The following is an 18,960-nucleotide window of genomic DNA, read 5'->3' as shown; positions in this document are numbered from 1 at the left end:
GACGACAGAGCGAGACTCCGTCTCAAAAAAAAGAATTAAATGAAGTGATAAAGAATAACTACTAACAATTACATCATGCTATTATGTGCCTAGCACTATACTGAGCACTTTACAGTTGTATTAATATAATCATAATAACCCTAGGAGGCAGATACTAGAATCCTCCTTGTTTTACAGATAAGATTAAATAATTTACCCAAGCTGGTAAACAGAGCCAAAATTCAGTCTAGTCCCAGACTTGTTCCTAACCACTACACGTACTGCTTCCTCTACTATAGATAACAAACGTGAAAGCTGCTAACCTAGGATGGCATATACAAACTACCCTCCATAAATATTAGTTTCCCTTTTGTGACGCCAATTTAGAGTGTGTTCGTTAATGATATGCTGCTAAAGAAATGAAAAATTGTTATTTTTTTATGTTGCTTTACATGAATTTTAAATTTTCTTTCCTAGCTCAATGTCAATTGCTGCAAGCTTAGTGAGTGAAGATACAAAGACCAAGTTTTTGAACAAAATGGGCCAGTTGACAACATCAGGTGCCATGTTGGCCAATGTATTTCAGAGAAAGAAGTAGAAGCAGGAAGGAAGCCCCCAGTAAACACTAAGATGGACCTCAAGCCGACTGGTTCCTTGTACTTGAAGTACTTGCCTTTTTTATTTCCTCAGTTTTATGTTCTTGCATTATAATTTTATCCTAACCTCCAAAGATATTTGCACTGCTTTTAATTACTGCTGTATATTTGTTGATTTTGGAGTTACAACTGTGGTGATAGAAAATTGAGTTGATGGTCTGTACCAAGTCCCTTGTCTATGTTCTTGTCTTTCAGAATAATTTTTATATAAATATATATATAGTGAAGAAGTTTTTTTTAATTTTTGGATGGGATATTCGCAAATATCTGTATTATACACTAAGCTATTACAATGGTACTTAAAATAATGTAAATTTGAAGTCATTGTTATAAAATAATAAAGTGGAGATTACTTAAGTATTTAAATTATGAAAGAATAATGCAGACTTTTTATTGTTTCTTAACTGACTAGAAAGAGCCACCAGCATTACTCTGTGCCTTTTGGACATCAGTTTGTGTGTTCTGTAGGAATTGTGTGCATTCCATTCACACAGTATTTCTTTAGGATGCTGTGATGATTTGAATTACAAATCCTACAGTAAATAGCTAAAGATGAAACCTTCATTTCAGAACTCTCATGAATATTTTTTAAGTGCTATTTAAACCTCCCCAGCACTTAGATGCATATAATGGACTTACCTGAGGAAAGACAGCACATAGGCATGGGGAGAGGTAACCAAGGTGAATTTTACAAACTGGTGTGTAATAGATTTAAATGCTCAAAAATAAATGTAACTGAGAAGAGTTAATAATTGTGAGATTTTTCCCAAATTGAGATACAGAAGAAAATATAGTTTGAATCTGAAATTTAACACTTATTTATGTAAAACATTTTATTTAAGATATTTTCTAATGATTTTAATTTTAGAGAGTACCTTTTCATTCTGTGTGTTACAGAGAAGTACTGAAAAGTTAAGGACACTTGGGGGCTACTTTTTTTCCCTCTAAAATAAAAAAAGACATTGGCTAAATTATAACTAGTTAGTTATCACCTTGTCCCTTAAAGTCAGTGACTTCCTGTGTTTGATGTATATTACATAGAGTCTTAAGTCGGTGTACAGTTCCACTGGAATTCGACAGTTGTCTATACAGTCACGCAACTTGAAGTAGAAAAGAGTGCTGGACATAGGAAGGGGGTGATTGGTTTGAGGGGTTAATGTGAGGCCTTTTTGAAAAATGAATATTTTGATAAAAAGAATTCTTGTTTTAGCACAGTTGATGCATATAGGTGATTCTCATATTTGTTGTATAAACTGGTTTAATACATTTGGAACATAGTTGGATTACATTCATTTCCTGGGAAAGCTAGCTTACCATACATTCAAGTTTATAAAACAATTTGCCATAGGCAAAGCCATTTAAAAAGTTCATTCTGAAATTATTTCATTTACCTACAGTGAACCAAGTAGTCTTTCTGAAAACTGTTGGGTTCTAGGCATTCCTGAGAAATTGAAAGTGGCTACCTTTCATGTCAAAAATGTTGATCTGTTATAAATAAAATGTTTTGCATATGTTTTTGTTTTGGTTTGGGCTATGTGTTTTACTTCCGTTTTGAAACACTATACTTTCTATTAAGCAAAAAAATAAGAAAAGCCTATATTCATGAAAATATACCAATATTTTATAAATATAATTTATATAAATTACCTATTTTGGTTTACTTTTACTAAAAAGGGACGATGTTGCTATAAAACTAATACATTTCAGAAGTAACTGGAAGAATAATGTTTAAACTCTGATTTGCTTCCAACTATAGTAGAATATGTGTATGTTTGTTATCAGGTGAATGGCTAGAATGTATTTTTATTGTGAACGTTTTTATTAATTAGTGAATATATTTATTTAAGTTCTGATGTTTTTTAAAAGGCAACAGTAGGCAAGATTCACAGTGTATTTCAAGTGAGAGTCTCTTTTCTTAAATATTTTAATATCATTAAGATTTCACGTTGTGGTTTTTGTTTTTTGTTTGTTTGTTTTTAGTAAAATACGTATCGTCTTTACAGACAAGACAGACACTAATCCCTGAGACTGAGATTTGGACTGAGTCCAAAATAGGGCATAAAACTCCCATACTCATTCCTTCTAAACAGAAGTAAACTTATGGTACAAGTTTGTAAGTGTTCAACTTAATGAAAAACTAAGTTTGCAAAGTAATGAAAAGCTAATTTAAAATTATATCTATGTTTCCAGAGTAATCCAGAGATTAAATTTTTTCAGAAATCCAGAAGTGCCATAATTACTAATTTAGCTGAATTCTTCCAGGAACAGTGCTTGAATGATGGCAGTATCTATCTCTATACATAGGTGTCTATGACCTTCATTGGTTTGCATTATTCACCCCTTTAGAGAGATTATTTTGTTAAACATCAAATTGATTTTCAACCTGAATGAAATTGTGAGTAATTTAAGTCATGCCATCCTCATTATCCATGGCTTTTAGGATATGTCAACTACTATACACTATAATACTAATGGGGGTCTCAAGTCAAGGTGCCATCACATTCTTATTTTTAAAACGTTGGTTCAAATAGTCTCTGTTAAAGTTTAGGGAGGTGAGATCAGTATGTGTTGAACTGTCTTTTCATCATCCCATTTTTCAAGACAACCTATTTTGGACCATTATTTGAACTCCAAGGATATAACTTTCTCTAGTTACTACCCTGCTGATCTTTGAACTGCAGTAGCTAACTACAGCTAACATTCTGTGCTGGTTATACTTTCTTAACTATTCTCTATGTAAAGAATGTACTAATTTTTTCAGTACATTAAAGAAAGTTACACTTTAGCTCTTCAGTGTTACACTTAAAGAGCTTTGGGCTGTACACCGCGGCTCACGTCTGTAATCCCAGCGTCTCACGTCTGTAATCCCAGCACTTTCGGAGGCCAAGGTGGCAAATCACCTGAGGTCAGGAGTTCAAGACCAGCTTGGCCAACGTGGTGAAACCCTGCCTCTAAAAATACAAAAATTAGCGAAGCATGGTGACACAGGCCTGTAATCCCAGCTCCTGGGGAGGCTGAGACAGGAGAATCATTTGAACCTGGGAAGTGGAGATTGCAGTGAGCCGATATTGTGCCACTGCACTCTAGCCTGGTCCACAGAGCAAGACTCTATCTCAAAAGAAAAAAAAAAGAAAAGCTTTGTAATTAGCAATTCTAATTCATGAAATACTCCTGATTAGCCAGGTAACAAAATTCAAACTTCAAGGTTGGATGTTAATTCTCTTGTAAGAAAACTACGAAATAAATTTAGCCTTTTGTGTGAGTAGACATATATTTCAAAGTTCTACTGTAACTTTACAGTGTGCTTGGTTTTGAATCTATTTTTTTCAGTACATTAAAAAGAAATAGGGACTGTCCGGGCCTGGTGGCTCACACCTGTAATCCCGTTTTGTTTGGGAGGCTGAGGCGGGAAGATCACTTGAGGCCAGGAGTTCGAGACCAACCTGACCAACATGGTGAATCCCTGTCTCTACTAAAAATACAAAATTAGCTGGGTATGGTGGCATGCACCTGTAATCCCAGCTACTCTGGAGTCTGAGGCAGGAGAATCGGTTGAACCCAGGAAGTGGAGGTTGCAGCAAGCTGAGATCGTGCCACTGCACTCTAGCCCGAGCAACAGAGTGAGACTCCATCTCCAAAAAAAAGAAAAAAAAAAAAAATACAAAGTACTAATCAAAAATAATGTATCAGGTAAGTTTCTGCATATTGGTAAAATAATTGGATTTTAGACGTTCTTCATACTACATAAGAATGTGTTCTGTATGCATTTTGTGTGTGAGCCTACACTATAATCACAGTCTCTAAGTGGCACATCTCATCACTCATATTTTCTCTTTGGGACCAAGAACAGGAAACTGTTTTGATTGTCTTTTTTGTGGTTTACTTTGCATGTTTAAGAAAAAAATCTTAAAACATCCTGTTCTCTGTAAGACCACACCAATCGTAAAGTACATAACAGTTAATATAAACTTAACACTGCATCAAAAACAAATATATTTTATTTTGATAGTATATAAATAATATCTTCAGTTCAGTGTCATGAGGAATATGAACTATTTGCTTTTCTCCAGAGGCTTCAATAATCTGGGAAATTCTGTCCCCCGTGTATCTACACGGAGAACTATATTACTATTCTAATTCCTTTTATTCCATTACAGACTAATCCATCATATTTATTTCAGTTAGACCATTGCATGAATAGATTTCTGGAGGGACTCTAATGCAGTAAAATATATGTAGTTTATAAGCTGGCATTTTGTGTTGTGTATTATGTATGTTAAATTCTTTGTCAGTGATGTTTTTAGGGTATCATTTGTTGATAGTAATATGCTTTTTATAACTTTAACAAACTGCTTCCCTCCTGGAAAGTAACCCTTTCTTGAATTGTTGGCATTTTAAACCTTAGATATTTTCAGGATATGCATCTTCAACAAAGCTGGAAATGTTACAGATCATCTCTTTATAAAATATACATTGCTGAGTAATATAAATCTAATAATTTCTCATTGACTTTATGATTTCATACATGGTTTGTCTTCATTTCTGATCATTTCTTGACAATTCTTTAAATTCTTAGCTTTCTCTGTTCATAAGCCTTCCCATCATGTATTAAATAATGAACCTTAAAGGTGAATATTTTCATAATGTAAATCATTTTCTGATTTATTTTTCATATGGATTTTCTAAATATGGTCACCTTTCTGTCAAATTATTTTCTTACCCCCAAAGAGCATGAAAATGTGTTCTCTATTCCTCATAGGACTTTATTTATGGAAATTACAGAATAATAAACCTGAAAGTGCTTTAGCACTTGAGGGAGTAGGAAATAAAAGTAAAATCCTAAGCCCCACAGCTGACTGAACAGACTCCTCTTGGCCAAGGGGACCCCAGAGAAACCTTCAAAACTAAGGTACCAGCATGACAGGATGGGAGGTCAGACACACCTCAGTATGCCTCTTCCTTATTAACCTTTAACCAGAATTCTTTCCTAAGGAGGATGCAGAAACCAGCTCTGGAAAACAAGAAACCAACAACTTATTCCTTTATTGCCTTTAGCAAATAGTCTGAGGCTGCTACTGGACGCCCCCTCCCTCTTTGCAGCCACCTCTTTGCAGTTTCAATGTGACTGCTCACTAATTTCACGATGCATCCCTTTCTGGAAACTGACCACCATCTCCAGACAAGTTTTGGCCCACTTGAGGACGATGTGCAGTGAGGGTTTTGTGTCCTCTGCTTCACCTTTTGATGTCAGAGGGCCAAAAATGCCACCCTCAGGTCATGTTAATGTTGCCATTTTTTTTAACATGCTGTCCATGAAGAGACATGAAGCTTATATGTGCATGTTTCTCCTTTCATTAATATTCATGACTCCTCCTACAGCTTGTTGAAGTTGTATGTGGCCAAGCCAGTCAACATCAATTCCTGTTCCCCTTACCCCTCCCTCAAAGTGCTTGCTCCTGGCTTCTGCCAGAGGCTATGCTTCCCAACCTGCGGGATGGCCAGCCTGGAGGCTGCCGCCCTTTATGAGAAAGGAAGTTCTTGTTTCCAAGTTTATGAACCTCATGATTCTTCACTTGACAAAAGTATTATGAAAAATTCAGGGTGGAGTTAAAATTTTTAAGCCACTGAATAACTAAAGCATGAATAAACATTGATAACCCTCTTCTCCATATTTTTGTTAGATCTCATGTTCCAGTAAGTAAATAGGTTACCACGCCAGGCATAATTGATAAAAAATTGCAGTAGAAGGCAGAAACCACTTTGATTGTTTCTTTTGCCTACTTTAACCTCTCTTTTAGAGTTTCTAACCTAGTAAAGACTAGCAAGGTTTTTTTTTTATTTACCAAAACTTGTGATAAAAATGAGTAGTCAACTTAAAATTTTCCATTACATAATTTATTTAGGTTTCTGAAAAATATTTTACCCTTTATAACTTCACTCATGTCTGTTCATATACATTTCTCACAGAAACTGGCTTCCTTTGATATGTAATTTGAGTTTGTTGGCTCGTTCCTTTAATCTTGCAACTAAACTTTTCATACTAGTAAGGAAAATCAGAATTGACATTTCTTGAAAATAAATAGCTCCTAGTGTTATCTTTAAAAAGAACCTCTACAGTTAACCAGTTTCTTGCTAAAGCTATAAATGTGTTCAGATCTTAGGGGATAAATGCTACATATCAAATGTGGAGACCATTTTGTTTTCTTTGCTATACTACTCAAACCCTTACGGCATTGTAATTATTATCCTCAAGAAATCATGGAGAGGTGACTGAAGACTAGAGCTGGGCAAATGTGATTTTCAAAAATGAGAAGCCAATAGATTTTACGAAATATGGATTACCATTTGATTTTCAATCTAAATAAGTTCTTCAGGTGGGCCTTTTCTGACCACTCAATCTAAAGTAACCCCCTGTAATTCCCTCATATCACCTTGGATTTTCTTTTTTATGATTACTCTTACCAGTACTCATTTTCTTGTTTTGTTTTGGTCTCTTTTTCTCACTAGTCTCATTTCTGTGAGAGGAAATGATGTCTATTCATTTCAACCAGTGTCTTTTCAGTACTTAAAGAATGCCTTTTATATGCTAGGTGCTCAACAAACTTTGAATTAATGAATTATTGAACTTGATACCAATTCCATGCAAGATTGTCAACTAGATTAAAAGGATGGTTTGTGAGCATAATTAGACATCCTCCAAAGTCCCCCAAACTCATACTTGAGTTTGCTAAGACCACATGTCAAACTAATCCAATGTTCTTTTGATAGAGCTATTATATATTGGTCAGGAGGCTGGTGTAGTATTGTGCATCTTGACCTCGGTAAGTATTTGACTGTTTCTCATAATGTCCTTGTTTATATCTGAGGTAGAAAATGTGGGCTAAATAAGAGCGCAGATAAAGAGTGTACCATCTATGTGTGGCCTAAAAAGCTAGGCTAAGCGCTTTCTGCCCGTGGACGCCGCCGAAGAAGCATCGTTAAAGTCTCTCTTCTCCCTGCCGTCATGTCTAAGTCAGAGTCTCCTAAAGAGCCCGAACAGCTGAGGAAGCTCTTCATTGGAGGGTTGAGCTTTGAAACAACCGATGAGAGCCTGAGGAGCCATTTTGAGCAATGGGGAACACTCACGGACTGTGTGGTAATGAGAGATCCAAACACCAAGCGTTCCAGGGGCTTTGGGTTTGTCACATATGCCACTGTGGAGGAGGTGGATGCAGCTATGAATGCAAGGCCACACAAGGTGGACGGAAGAGTTGTGGAACCAAAGAGAGCTGTCTCAAGAGAAGATTCTCAAAGACCAGGTGCCCACTTAACTGTGAAAAAGATATTTGTTGGTGGCATTAAAGAAGACACTGAAGAACATCACCTAAGAGATTATTTTGAACAGTATGGGAAAATTGAAGTGATTGAAATCATGACTGACCGAGGCAGTGGCAAGAAAAGGGGCTTTGCCTTTGTAACCTTTGACGACCATGACTCCGTGGATAAGATTGTCATTCAGAAATACCATACTGTGAATGGCCACAACTGTGAAGTTAGGAAAGCCCTGTCAAAGCAAGAGATGGCTAGTGCTTCATCCAGCCAAAGAGGTCGAAGTGGTTCTGGAAACTTTGGTGGTGGTCGTGGAGGTGGTTTCGGTGGGAATGACAACTTCGGTCGTGGAGGAAACTTCAGTGGTCGTGGTGGCTTTGGTGGCAGCCGTGGTGGTGGTGGATATGGTGGCAGTGGGGATGGCTATAATGGATTTGGTAATGATGGAAGCAATTTTGGAGGTGGTGGAAGCTACAATGATTTTGGCAATTACAACAATCAGTCTTCAAATTTTGGACCCATGAAGGGAGGAAATTTTGGAGGCAGAAGCTCTGGCCCCTATGGCAGTGGAGGCCAATACTTTGCAAAACCACGAAACCAAGGTGGCTATGGCGGTTCCAGCAGCAGCAGTAGCTATGGCAGTGGCAGAAGATTTTAATTAGGAAACAAAGCTTAGCAGGAGAGGAGAGCCAGAGAAGTGACAGGGAAGCTACAGGTTACAACAGATTTGTGAACTCAGCCAAGCACAGTGGTGGCAGGGCCTAGCTGCTACAAAGAAGACATGTTTTAGACAAATACTCATGTGTATGGGCAAAAAACTCGAGGACTGTATTTGTGACTAATTGTATAACAGGTTATTTTAGTTTCTGTTCTGTGGAAAGTGTAAAGCATTCCAACAAAGGGTTTTAATGTAGATTTTTTTTTTTTTTTGCACCCATGCTGTTGATTGCTAAATGTAATAGTCTGATCGTGACGCTGAATAAATGTCTTTTTTTTTTAAAAAAAAAAAAAAAAAAAAAAAAAGCTAGGCTAAGCTTATATTCATATCTGGCTCTCTGGCAGTACCCCTGATCAACAAGCCTCACCAAGTTTACCAAGGGATTTGTAAATGCAGAGGAGCCATTTTTTTTTCTAAAGATGGTCAAGTAATTCATCATTCACCATATATTTATGGAGTACCTATTTTATGCGAGGCATAGGGATAGAGGGAATAAGACCAACACAGAGCCTACTTACAGAGCTTGCAAGCAGGCAAGAAAACAAATAGGTTGAGAGGGAAGGACTAAGGAGGATTTACTCTAATTAAGGTGATTATGGTTTACATTGGAAGGCTTTGCTGAGGTGACATTTTACTTGATAACTAGGAAGAATAAGCTTTAACCATGTGAAATTAAGAAGAGGGGGGAAAAAGCAGTGTGTGCATAGATTACAAGGTGAAAAAATGTGCTGTGTTCAAGGAACTGGAGGAAAAAACAATATGGCTAGAGTGAGACAGTGTCAGGACATGAGATTGGAGAGAGGCATGTAGCTGGATCATATAGCACCTTGTACACTATGCTTAGAAGTTAGAAAGGGAAGCCTTTGAATAGTTCAAGTAGTGAAATGATTGATCCAGTTCATATCATGGCTAGATATACTTATGCTATATAAGAATGTGTTGCAGAAGGTCAAAAGTAGACACTGAAGGCAGAAGCGAATACAGTAGTCCAGGCAAGAGATGATGGCTTACACGAAAGTGGAAGGAATAGGGCAGATTTGAGATATACTGTGAAAGTAGAATTGGCATGATAGATTGGATATGAAGAGTGAAGGAAAAGGAAAAACCAAGGATGTCACCTAGATTTTTGGCATGAATAACAATACATAATAGGTGATGACAGTAGTTACAAAGTGAAGTAAAGAACAATTTTGTCTTAGATGTGTTAACTTTAAGATGTCTGGGAGTTGCCTGTGGAAATGTCAAGAAGTTAGCCAAATCTAGATCTCAAGAGAGGTCAGGACTGAAGATTATGGAGTCATCAGTATTTTGATAAACCCATGAAACTAGGTGAGATGGCCTGGGGAGAGAGTAACAGTGGAGAAGAGGATTCAAATCAACTCTGAGACACTCACATACTCGGGGATTAAGCAGAGCAAGGGGAACTACTGAAGGAGTCGGAAGGAGTAAACTATCAGGTAGGAGGGAAACCAGGAGAGAGTGGCATCATGGAGCAAAGAGGGGAGCATTACAGCAAAGGGGCCAATTAGCTCTATCAGTTGCCACTATCAGTCAAGATGGGAAGGATCTGACACCCATTGGAAGATGAAAGTCACTGATGACTTCAGTACTAGTTTCAGTGGATTGGTGGACATAGCCTGATTGGAATGAATTAAGGAAAAAGAGTAGAGATAACAGCTCTTTCAAGAAATTTTGCCTTGGGCCAGGCATAGTGGCTCACACCTGTAATCCCAGCACTTAGGGAGGCCAAGGTGGGAGGATCACCTGAGGTCAGGAGTTTGAGACCAGCCTGTCTCAGGGTGAAACCCTGTCTCTACTAACTATACAAAAATTGGCCAGGCTCCGTGGAGGGTGCTTGTAGTCCCAGCTACTTGGGAGGCTGAGGCATGAGAATCACTTGAACCTGGGAGGCAGAGGTTGCAGTGAGCCAAGATCGCGCCACTACACTCCAGCCTTGGTGACAGCAAGACTCCATCTCAAAAAAAAAAAAAAAAAAATTTCTTTGCCTTGAAGAGGAGCAGAAGTGCTGGTAGCTAGAAGGGTCAAGAGAGGGTTTGCTTAGTTTTCTGTAATGGGGGCAATTAAATCTTGTTGGTGCACTGATGAGAATAAGCTGGTAAAGTAGGAGAAAGCATGGTGATGCGGCAGCAGCAATGGGCAATAACAGTGGGATCCTTGAGAAGGCAAGGAGGGTGAGCTTCGGAGCACAAGTGGAGGACTGGCTTCCAACGTAATGAGAGAAAGCGGAGAATAGATAGACTTGCAGGTAATTGGTAGATTTAGTGGTGGGAAGATTAGGGGGTTTCCATCTGATTCCTTCCATTTTCTCAGTGACGTATGAAGCAAAGACATTAGTGTGGCTGTATATGGAGAAGTATTGGAGGTTTGAGAAGAAGGAAGGTAGTAATGGTTGTCTTCAAGGATGGTCAAGTAGATTATAGAAGGAACTATAGGATTGCTGAGGAATTTTGAGAGCCCATTTGAAAACAATAATTACGAATTTAATGAGAAGCCAGTTGGTACAATTGTTTTTACTCTTCTTGAGCCAGGATCAGCCATTCTGGAGCAGATGCAGAGAATAAAGTATAATCAGGGCTGGGGTTTTCCAGGTGTGTAAGATGAAGAGCAAGGCCACAGGCATTAAAGGTGTTTGCAAAGGAAAGATTATAGTGATTGGCCATAGAATCTAAACCGGTATGGGGAAAATGAGATGTTGGGGTAAATGTCAAGGGAAAAATTATGATGAGTGGGTCTCAATAAGGCCAAAAAATATGTTCTAGTGAGAATATGCAAGTAAAGTGAACTGGAAGGATACTTCCTGTGGAAGTAAAAATGAAAAGCAAATAAAGCTATTCTACCTATAGGCCCTAAGATAAAGACATTTTTGAGAACCCTTTTTTCTAACATACTTTCTTTTTTTTGAGACCGAGTTTCACTCTTGTTGCCCAGGCTGGATTGCAGTGGTGTAATCTCTGCTCACTGCAACCTCTGCCTCCTGGGTTCCAGCAATTCTCCTGCCTCAGCCTCCCAAGTAGCTGGGATTACAGGCACGCGCCAACACACCCTGCTAATTTTTTGTATTTAGTAGAGATGGGGGTTTCACCATGTTGGCCAGGCTGGTCTCGAACTCCTGACCTCAGGTGATCCTCCCTCCTTGGCCTCCCAAAGTGCTGGGATTACAGGCGTGAGCCACCACACCTGGCCCTTTCTTCCATATTTTCTACTTCTCTCAGTTGTTCTACTTTCTGGAATACTTCCTAGGCTTTATCTTTCAACTCTCGTATTGTGTTGTTTTCTTTTTTTTTTCTTTTGGCATTTATGTTTATTCCAAGAGCTCTAGTGTGTTCTCTGATACTCTCTCTTAGCAATCTGTTTTTGTTTCAAGGATGCAAAAACTGCTTTAATCTCCTTGAGGATATTAATTAAGATTATTTTTTATTTTCTAGCTTATTACTTATCTGTTTCCTTCAGTGTTATTGTTCTATTTATTCATCATTTTCTCTTTTGTAATGGACATTTCCTCAAACATCTGGTCACTTTTGGTTATTCATTCATATTTAAAGGTGAAATAAGGCTGAGCACAGTAGCTTATGCCTGTAATCCTAACACTTTGGGAGGCCAAGAGTGGCAGATTACTTGCGCTCAGGAGTTTAAGACCAGCCTGGGCAAAATGACAAAACCCCATCTCTACAAAAAAAACAAAAATTAGCCAGGCATGGTGGCACGTGCCTGTAGTCCCAGGTAGTCGGGAAGCTGAAGCAGGAGGATTGCATGAGCCCCAAAGGTCAAGGCTGCATTGAGCCATGATCACACTACTGCAGCAACAGAGTGAGAACGTGTCTCCAAAAAACAAACAAAAAAAGTGAAATAAGCTAATTGGGATCTTTCTGTATGAATTATTGGGAGAATATTCTCCATAGATGTCTAGTTTTTGCAGGTCTTACATGCAGAAGCATTAACTATCTTAGTGTAGACTATCTCTTTAAGGATGCTTGTATAGCAAACAGCCTTAGAAGACAGAGATCGCATCTTACTCCAGAGCCAAGAACAAATTTGTTTTCTATACAGTATAATAATGTCTCCTGGGGCAAAGGTCAGGCAAGCTTACTGCCTATTATTAAAGACTCAGGTTCCCTAAGCTCATAGTTCCTCTCCTATAATGCATGTTCAGGCATCACATGCCCCTCTTTGCATTGCCCTGTAGGACTAGAGTTCAGGAAGCTGAAGAAAATGCTAATTAGTCTGGTTACTATGATTGCTGTAAGTAACAAACTGTCTTTTGTCTCTGACCCAGGAGCCTTGTGTTGTCCGCCAACATCCATGAAACAGTCCAACTTGTTAGCTTGCAAGTTAGGGTAAAATCTCAGACCCTTCACAGTTCTTGACAGTGAGTAGGGCTTATCTTCTGGCAAGCTTCCCTGGTACTGAAGCCCAAGAGAAATCTCTCCCATGAGTCCTCATGAAATGTAATGGGCTTCTTCCTCAACAATAGCTGTATAATTTCTATAGTGAGCTTTAAACGATCATTTCCTACAGTGTCCCTCATTATAAATGAAGAATACCAAAGCTGAATTCAGGAAAGGAAATCCAGAAGTGATCAAGACCAATAGCCCAAGGACATTGCTCTCTGATCATTTGATTCAAGCCAAAATGTAGATGTGTATCTCATAGTCAAATAAGTTTGGGGAATGCTTCATGCTCTGGCCCACTTGCTTTCTTTCTTTTCTTTTCTTTTCTTTTCTTTTCTTTTCTTTTCTTTTCTTTTCTTTCTTTCTCTTTCTTTCTCTCTCTCTCTTTCCTTCTTTCTTTCTTTTCTCTCTCTTTCTTTCTTGTTTTTTTTTTATTTTTTATTTTTGGAGACAGAGTCTTGCTCTGTTGCCCAGGCTGGAGTTCAGCAGGGCGATCTTGGTTCACTGCAACCTCCGTCTCCCAGGTGGAAGCCTTCTCGTGCCTCAGCCTTCCTAGTAGGTGGGACTACAGGCACGTGCCACAATGCCTGACTAATTTTTTGTATTTTTAGTAAAGATGGGGTTTTGCCATGTAGATCAGGCTAGTCTTGAACTCCTGGCCTCAAGTGATCATCTGCTTCAGCCTCCCAAACTACTGAGATTATAGGCAAAAGCCACCACTCCTGGCCTAGCCCTTTCTTTTCTAAAATGCACATCAGCACATTCAAGATTGTGAGAATTTCTTCTCAGCAAAAAAAAAAAAAAAAAGGATTTAACTTTAATATAGCCTTTCTGTATTTTACCAAAGAACTTCTTTTTTAATGTCTCCTTCACTCATATTTCAACAAAGAAGTTTTCTAGGTGTACACTGGGAGACACTGATCAGATGGGACTTCGAGGATTTTTTTATGAATGTTATTTCCTACAACCAAATTCTTAAAAGGAGTTGGATGATACAGTTTAAGAATATATTATTTGTCAAGAAACGAAGAATACAGATGTTCTGTGTGTATTGAAATCTAAAGGCACTTCTCTATTTTTTGAGGAGGTTGACATTTTCTTTTGAACCTTTAGGAACCTAGTCATGATATTCAACCTAATTTGAAAAGAATGCCACCACCCACTGTATAGAAGTACACTTAAAGAGAACCTAAGGGAGCAATAGTTCCTATTTATTGCATTAGTAACATGTAGCGTTACTGAGCGTATGGTTGTTGGGCACTTGACATATTTATCCATTATCTTTAATCCTTGTACTAACTCTACTAGATAAGTATTATTTTTCCCCATTTTTCAGTGAGGAAACTAATGTTAGGTAGCCTGCCTTAGGATGTAAATAGAGCTGAGATGCTTTCCCAAAGAGAAATAGGATAGAATCCTTATTCCAAATCAATATTTTTACTTGCACCCCCAATCACTGCATAAAGAAGAAGGCCAAAACAATGGGTAGAACCATATTTGCCACCAGACAAACTGTGTGTTTGTTCCACCATAATGACAAATGACCATTTCAGCTTCAAAATTGTATGCATGCTATAGAACTGTTGGGTAGAAAAACTATTTCCATAAAGTGCCAGATGGTAAATATTTTGAGCTTTGTTGGCTATAAAATTATTCAGCTCTGTCACTGTAGTGCAGAAACAACCAGATATGGTAAGTAAACAAATGGGCACAGCTATGTTCCAATAAAACTTGATTTACAGAAACAGGCAATGGGCCAGATTTAGCCCACGGGCTATAGTTTGCTCACCCCTGCTCCAGTACTGCTCCAGTACATTAAGGCACTAATTTTAGCCTGAAAGGTTTGAGAGTAAGTGTTACTGGTCACCTATCACAATCATTTTTTTCAAAAAGCAACAGCTCAATAGGAAGCCCTCTGAACCAAAAAATATGATTTTCCTTTTCTTTCTCTACTCTCTTTTTTTTTTTTTTCTTTAAGAGACAGCGTCTCACTCTGTTGCCCAGCTGGAGTGCAGTAGTGCAATCATAGCTCACTGCAGTCTGAAACTCCTAGGCTCAAGTGATCTTCTCAAGTCAGCCTCCTGAGTAGCTGGGACTACAGGCATGCACTGCCATGCTCAGCTAATTTTTTGTAGAGACGATCTCACTATATTGCCCAGGCTGGTCTCAAACTCCTGGCCTCAAGTGATCCTCCAGCTTCAGCCTCTCAAAGTGCTGGAATTATAGGCATGAGCCCCCAGGCCTGGCCTGATAATTTTCCTTTATAATTTGATATTATTTTATATCCAAATTTCACTTTCAACTGTGGCAAATCTGTTTCTTTCAAATTAACCTTCCTGCTGAGCACAACGAGAAAATCTGGACAATAATGAAAAATAGGTTAAAAGGTGCTGAAGAGCTCTCCAGGAAGGAAGGACTTGTAGGTCTAAGACCCTGTAGTTAAAGGGAGGCCAGAGACATTAACTCAATATTTCCCCTGGGGTCAGTTGCTGATTTGAGGGGAGGATGAAAATCTGTGTGGAGCTTCCAGTCATCTCATAAGCCTACTGAATATGTTCTGTGACCACAGTGGAATTAAGTTACAAATCAATAACAAAAAAGCTACTAGAAAATACCAAATGTTGGAAATATAAGCAATGTACTTCTAAAATAAACCACAGGTTAAGGAAGAAATGACAATGGAAACTAGAAAACTTATTTATTAAATAATAAAAATATCAAACTTGTGAGACAATACTGAGCTAAAGCCATGCTTAGAGAGAAATGTACATACAGCTTTAAATACATAGATGCAAAAAGAAGAAAGGCTTAAGATCAATTATAATCCCGCATTTTGGGAGGCTGAGGTGGTTGGATCACCTGAGATCAGGAGTTCAAAGCCTGACCAACATTGTGAAACCCCATCTCTACTAAAAATACCAAAAAATGGCCAGATGTGGTGGCACATGCCTGTAATCCCAGCTACTCGGGAGGCTGAGCCAGGAGAATCGCTTGAACCCGGGAGGTGGAGGTTGCAGTGAGCCAAGACCGTGCCACTGAACTCCAGCTTGGTGAGAGAGCTAGACTCCGTCTCAAAAAATGAAAAAATACAAAAAGATCAATTATCTAACGTTCATTTCAAGAAATTTGAAAACAGCAAAGTAAGCTGAAATAAAGAAGCAGTACAGATTAGATATTAGTGAAATAAAAAACTCACACAGTACAGATCAACAAAGCTAAGAATTTTATTCTAGCTAAACTAATAAAATTAATTAAGCCTACCAAGACTTAGCAAGAAAAAGAAAAGGCATAAATTACCAATATGAAAGATGAAAAAAAATCTACAAACCCCAATATATTCAAAATATAATATGAAGATATTATGAATAACTTTATACATTTGAAAGTTTAGATGGAATGGATATTATATTTTGAAAATATTCCTACTTTTACAAAAAAAGAAAACTACTTACCAGAACTAACACAAGGAAAAATGTAAAATCTGAGTAGTTCTATATCTAGGAAAGAAATTGAATTTGTAATTTTAAACCATGCCACAAAGAAAAAATAATGCTCAGATAGCTTCATTAGTGAATTCTACCAAGTATTTAAGGAAAAAAATAGTACCATTCTTGTACACACTTTCAAAGCATTCCATATATTCCACAGTCCTGGCCAGCAAATCCCTCACTTCAAAACCCGACAAGATCCAATTCAGAAGGAAAGTAACAGGCCAATCTCATGAACACAGATATAAAAACTCCTAAATTAAATATTAGCAATCTGAATCCAACAATGTCCAAAAAGAATAAAACAACTTTACTATGTTGAATTTATTCAAGATATTCAAAGTTGATTTAACATTCAAAAATCACCATATTAACTGAACAAATATGATCATCTCAATAAATGCAGTAAAAACACTTGATAAAATTCAAAATCTATTTATTAAAAAAAACCTCAGCAAACTAACAATAGAAACTTCCTTACTTTGATATAAGGATTATTAGCTACAAAAAACTACCTGTAGCAAACATCATACTTCAGAGTAAAATACAGAATTAGGAATGAGTCAAGGATACTTGCTGTCACCACTTTTATTCAACTCTGTCCTAGAGACCTTGTTCAGTGCAACAAGGCAAGGAAAAGAAACAAAAGCTACAGGAACTGGAAAAGGAGAAATAAGACTGTTGTTATTTACACACAACACAATTGTGTACACAAAAGTATCTTTTTAGAATCTACAGATAAAGGCTAGGCATGGTGGCTCACGCCTATAATGCCAGTACTTCCGGAGGCCAAGGTGGGAGGATTGCTTGAGCCCAGGAGTTTGAGACCAGCCTGGGCAACATTGTAAGACTTCTGTCTCCAAAAAATTTTAAAATTAGTCAGGTGTGGTAGCACACACCTATGGTCCCAGTTAGGAGGCTGGTGTGGAAGGATCATTTGAGCTCAGATGTTTGAGGTCTCAGTGAGCCATGATCGCACCACTGCACTCCAGCCTGGGCAATTGAATGAGACCCTGTCTCTAAAAAGAAAAAAAAAAAAGATTAAAAAGAAAATCCACAGAGCAGGAGAATATATTTGTAATACATACAACCAACAAAGAAATCATATCCTTATTATACAAAGAATTCCCACAAATTCATAAGGAGGACAAGAACCCAACAAAAAATGGGCAAAAGATTTGAATCAACACTTCACAGAAGAGGATAACCCAATGGCCAATAAATATATGAAAAGACACAGGAAATAAAATGATACTAACGATACATCATTAGATGTAATGTTACATTATTACAATGATGCATCATTTATAATGATGTATCATTAAAATGAAATAATAATATTCTACACCTACTTAGAGAAGCCAAACTTTAAAAGTCCAATAATATCAGATATTGACCAGGATGTGGAGCAGGTACAACTCTTCAGACATTTCTAGTGAGAGTGGAATTTGTACAACCACATTGGAAAATTGGCAGTACCTACTAAAATTGAACTAAGCCTCCGTATGACCTAGCAAAACATGCATTTCCACAGAAATGCATACATATATTCACCAAAAAACATCCATAAATGCTCATAGCATTATTCATGAGAACCCAAAACTGTAAATAATCTTAATATCCTTCATCAGCAAAATGAAGAATACATTGTGATACATTCATCCAGTGCAACACTATCCAGTAGTAACAGGAATGAATCTCATAAAATATTAAATAAAAGCCATATGCACAATACTACATGCTACAGTATAGACTTTATGAAGTTCAAAAGCAGACAAAACTAATTCATATTATAACTTAATCTACAAGGATGAAGGATACTGACTCAAGTGAGCATAAATGGGTTTTGGGGGTGCTGGTCATGTTCTACTTTGTAATTTGACTGCTGGCTATATGTATGTTTTCATTTTCTGATGATTCAGCAAGCTTTACACTTTGTGTGTTATACTTCCAATAAAAAAAAATTATTTTAAAAAACAATTCTATCTCAACCTAGATAGCAGCATCAGTTGCCTATTAAGGACAGTCTGAACCTGACCAGTCTGAAGGTAGGACTTTGCCGTCAGCCTATAGGATAACACCTGTGCTTCTGTTCATGGATAAGGTGTGTACAGCCATGTCCTCCAAATGTGGCATAAGATAGAGTTTAAAAAAAAAAAAAAAGGAAACAAAGGAGATGCAAATTATGTCCCTGTTTCCTCTCGATACTACTTTATCTGTAACAAAAAACCCAAAAAGTATGTGATTACTAATATTAGTCATACAGTTTAGAAATTCATGTATTTTGAATACCAAATCTGCACAACTAAAGAAATTATTGTCTACCAAAGTGAGGCAAGACAGGTGTCATGTATACAGTTTAAAAGTTTTCATGTTATGTTTGGGTATTATTATGGGATAGT

The 18,960-nt window shown here is 37.5% G+C and overlaps 2 protein-coding genes across 7 annotated transcripts in view; both read left to right on the top strand.

The window, feature by feature from the left end:
* RELCH (RAB11 binding and LisH domain, coiled-coil and HEAT repeat containing) overlaps positions 1-2,151 on the top strand; it is a 125,149-nt gene extending 122,998 nt beyond the window's left edge. For all 6 annotated transcript variants that reach the window (XR_005236981.2, XR_005236980.2, XM_008013881.3 and 3 more), the window contains one exon: positions 457-2,151. Coding sequence is in view for 4 of the 6 variants with exons in the window: in XM_008013881.3 (XP_008012072.1) it covers positions 457-577 (121 nt within the window). In the remaining 2 variants the exon portion in view is untranslated. The remainder of the gene's footprint in view (positions 1-456) is intronic.
* A 5,427-nt stretch (positions 2,152-7,578) lies between these two features.
* On the top strand, positions 7,579-8,747 carry LOC140708984 (heterogeneous nuclear ribonucleoprotein A1-like). The gene has a single exon (XM_073006253.1). It carries the CDS (start codon positions 7,639-7,641, stop codon positions 8,599-8,601), a length of 963 nt encoding a protein of 320 aa, XP_072862354.1. The 5' UTR covers positions 7,579-7,638; the 3' UTR covers positions 8,602-8,747.
* The last annotated feature ends 10,213 nt before the right edge of the window (positions 8,748-18,960 follow it).

This window comes from Chlorocebus sabaeus, chromosome 18, assembly GCF_047675955.1.
Source record: "Chlorocebus sabaeus isolate Y175 chromosome 18, mChlSab1.0.hap1, whole genome shotgun sequence".
Lineage (NCBI taxonomy): Eukaryota > Metazoa > Chordata > Mammalia > Primates > Cercopithecidae > Chlorocebus > Chlorocebus sabaeus.
This window is presented reverse-complemented; position numbering and strand designations above follow the sequence as displayed.

Excerpts from the sequence above, each read along its gene's own strand:
- LOC140708984 (XM_073006253.1), top strand. The coding sequence starts at position 7,639 with ATGTCTAAGTCAGAGTCTCCTAAAGAGCCCGAACAGCTGAGGAAGCTC.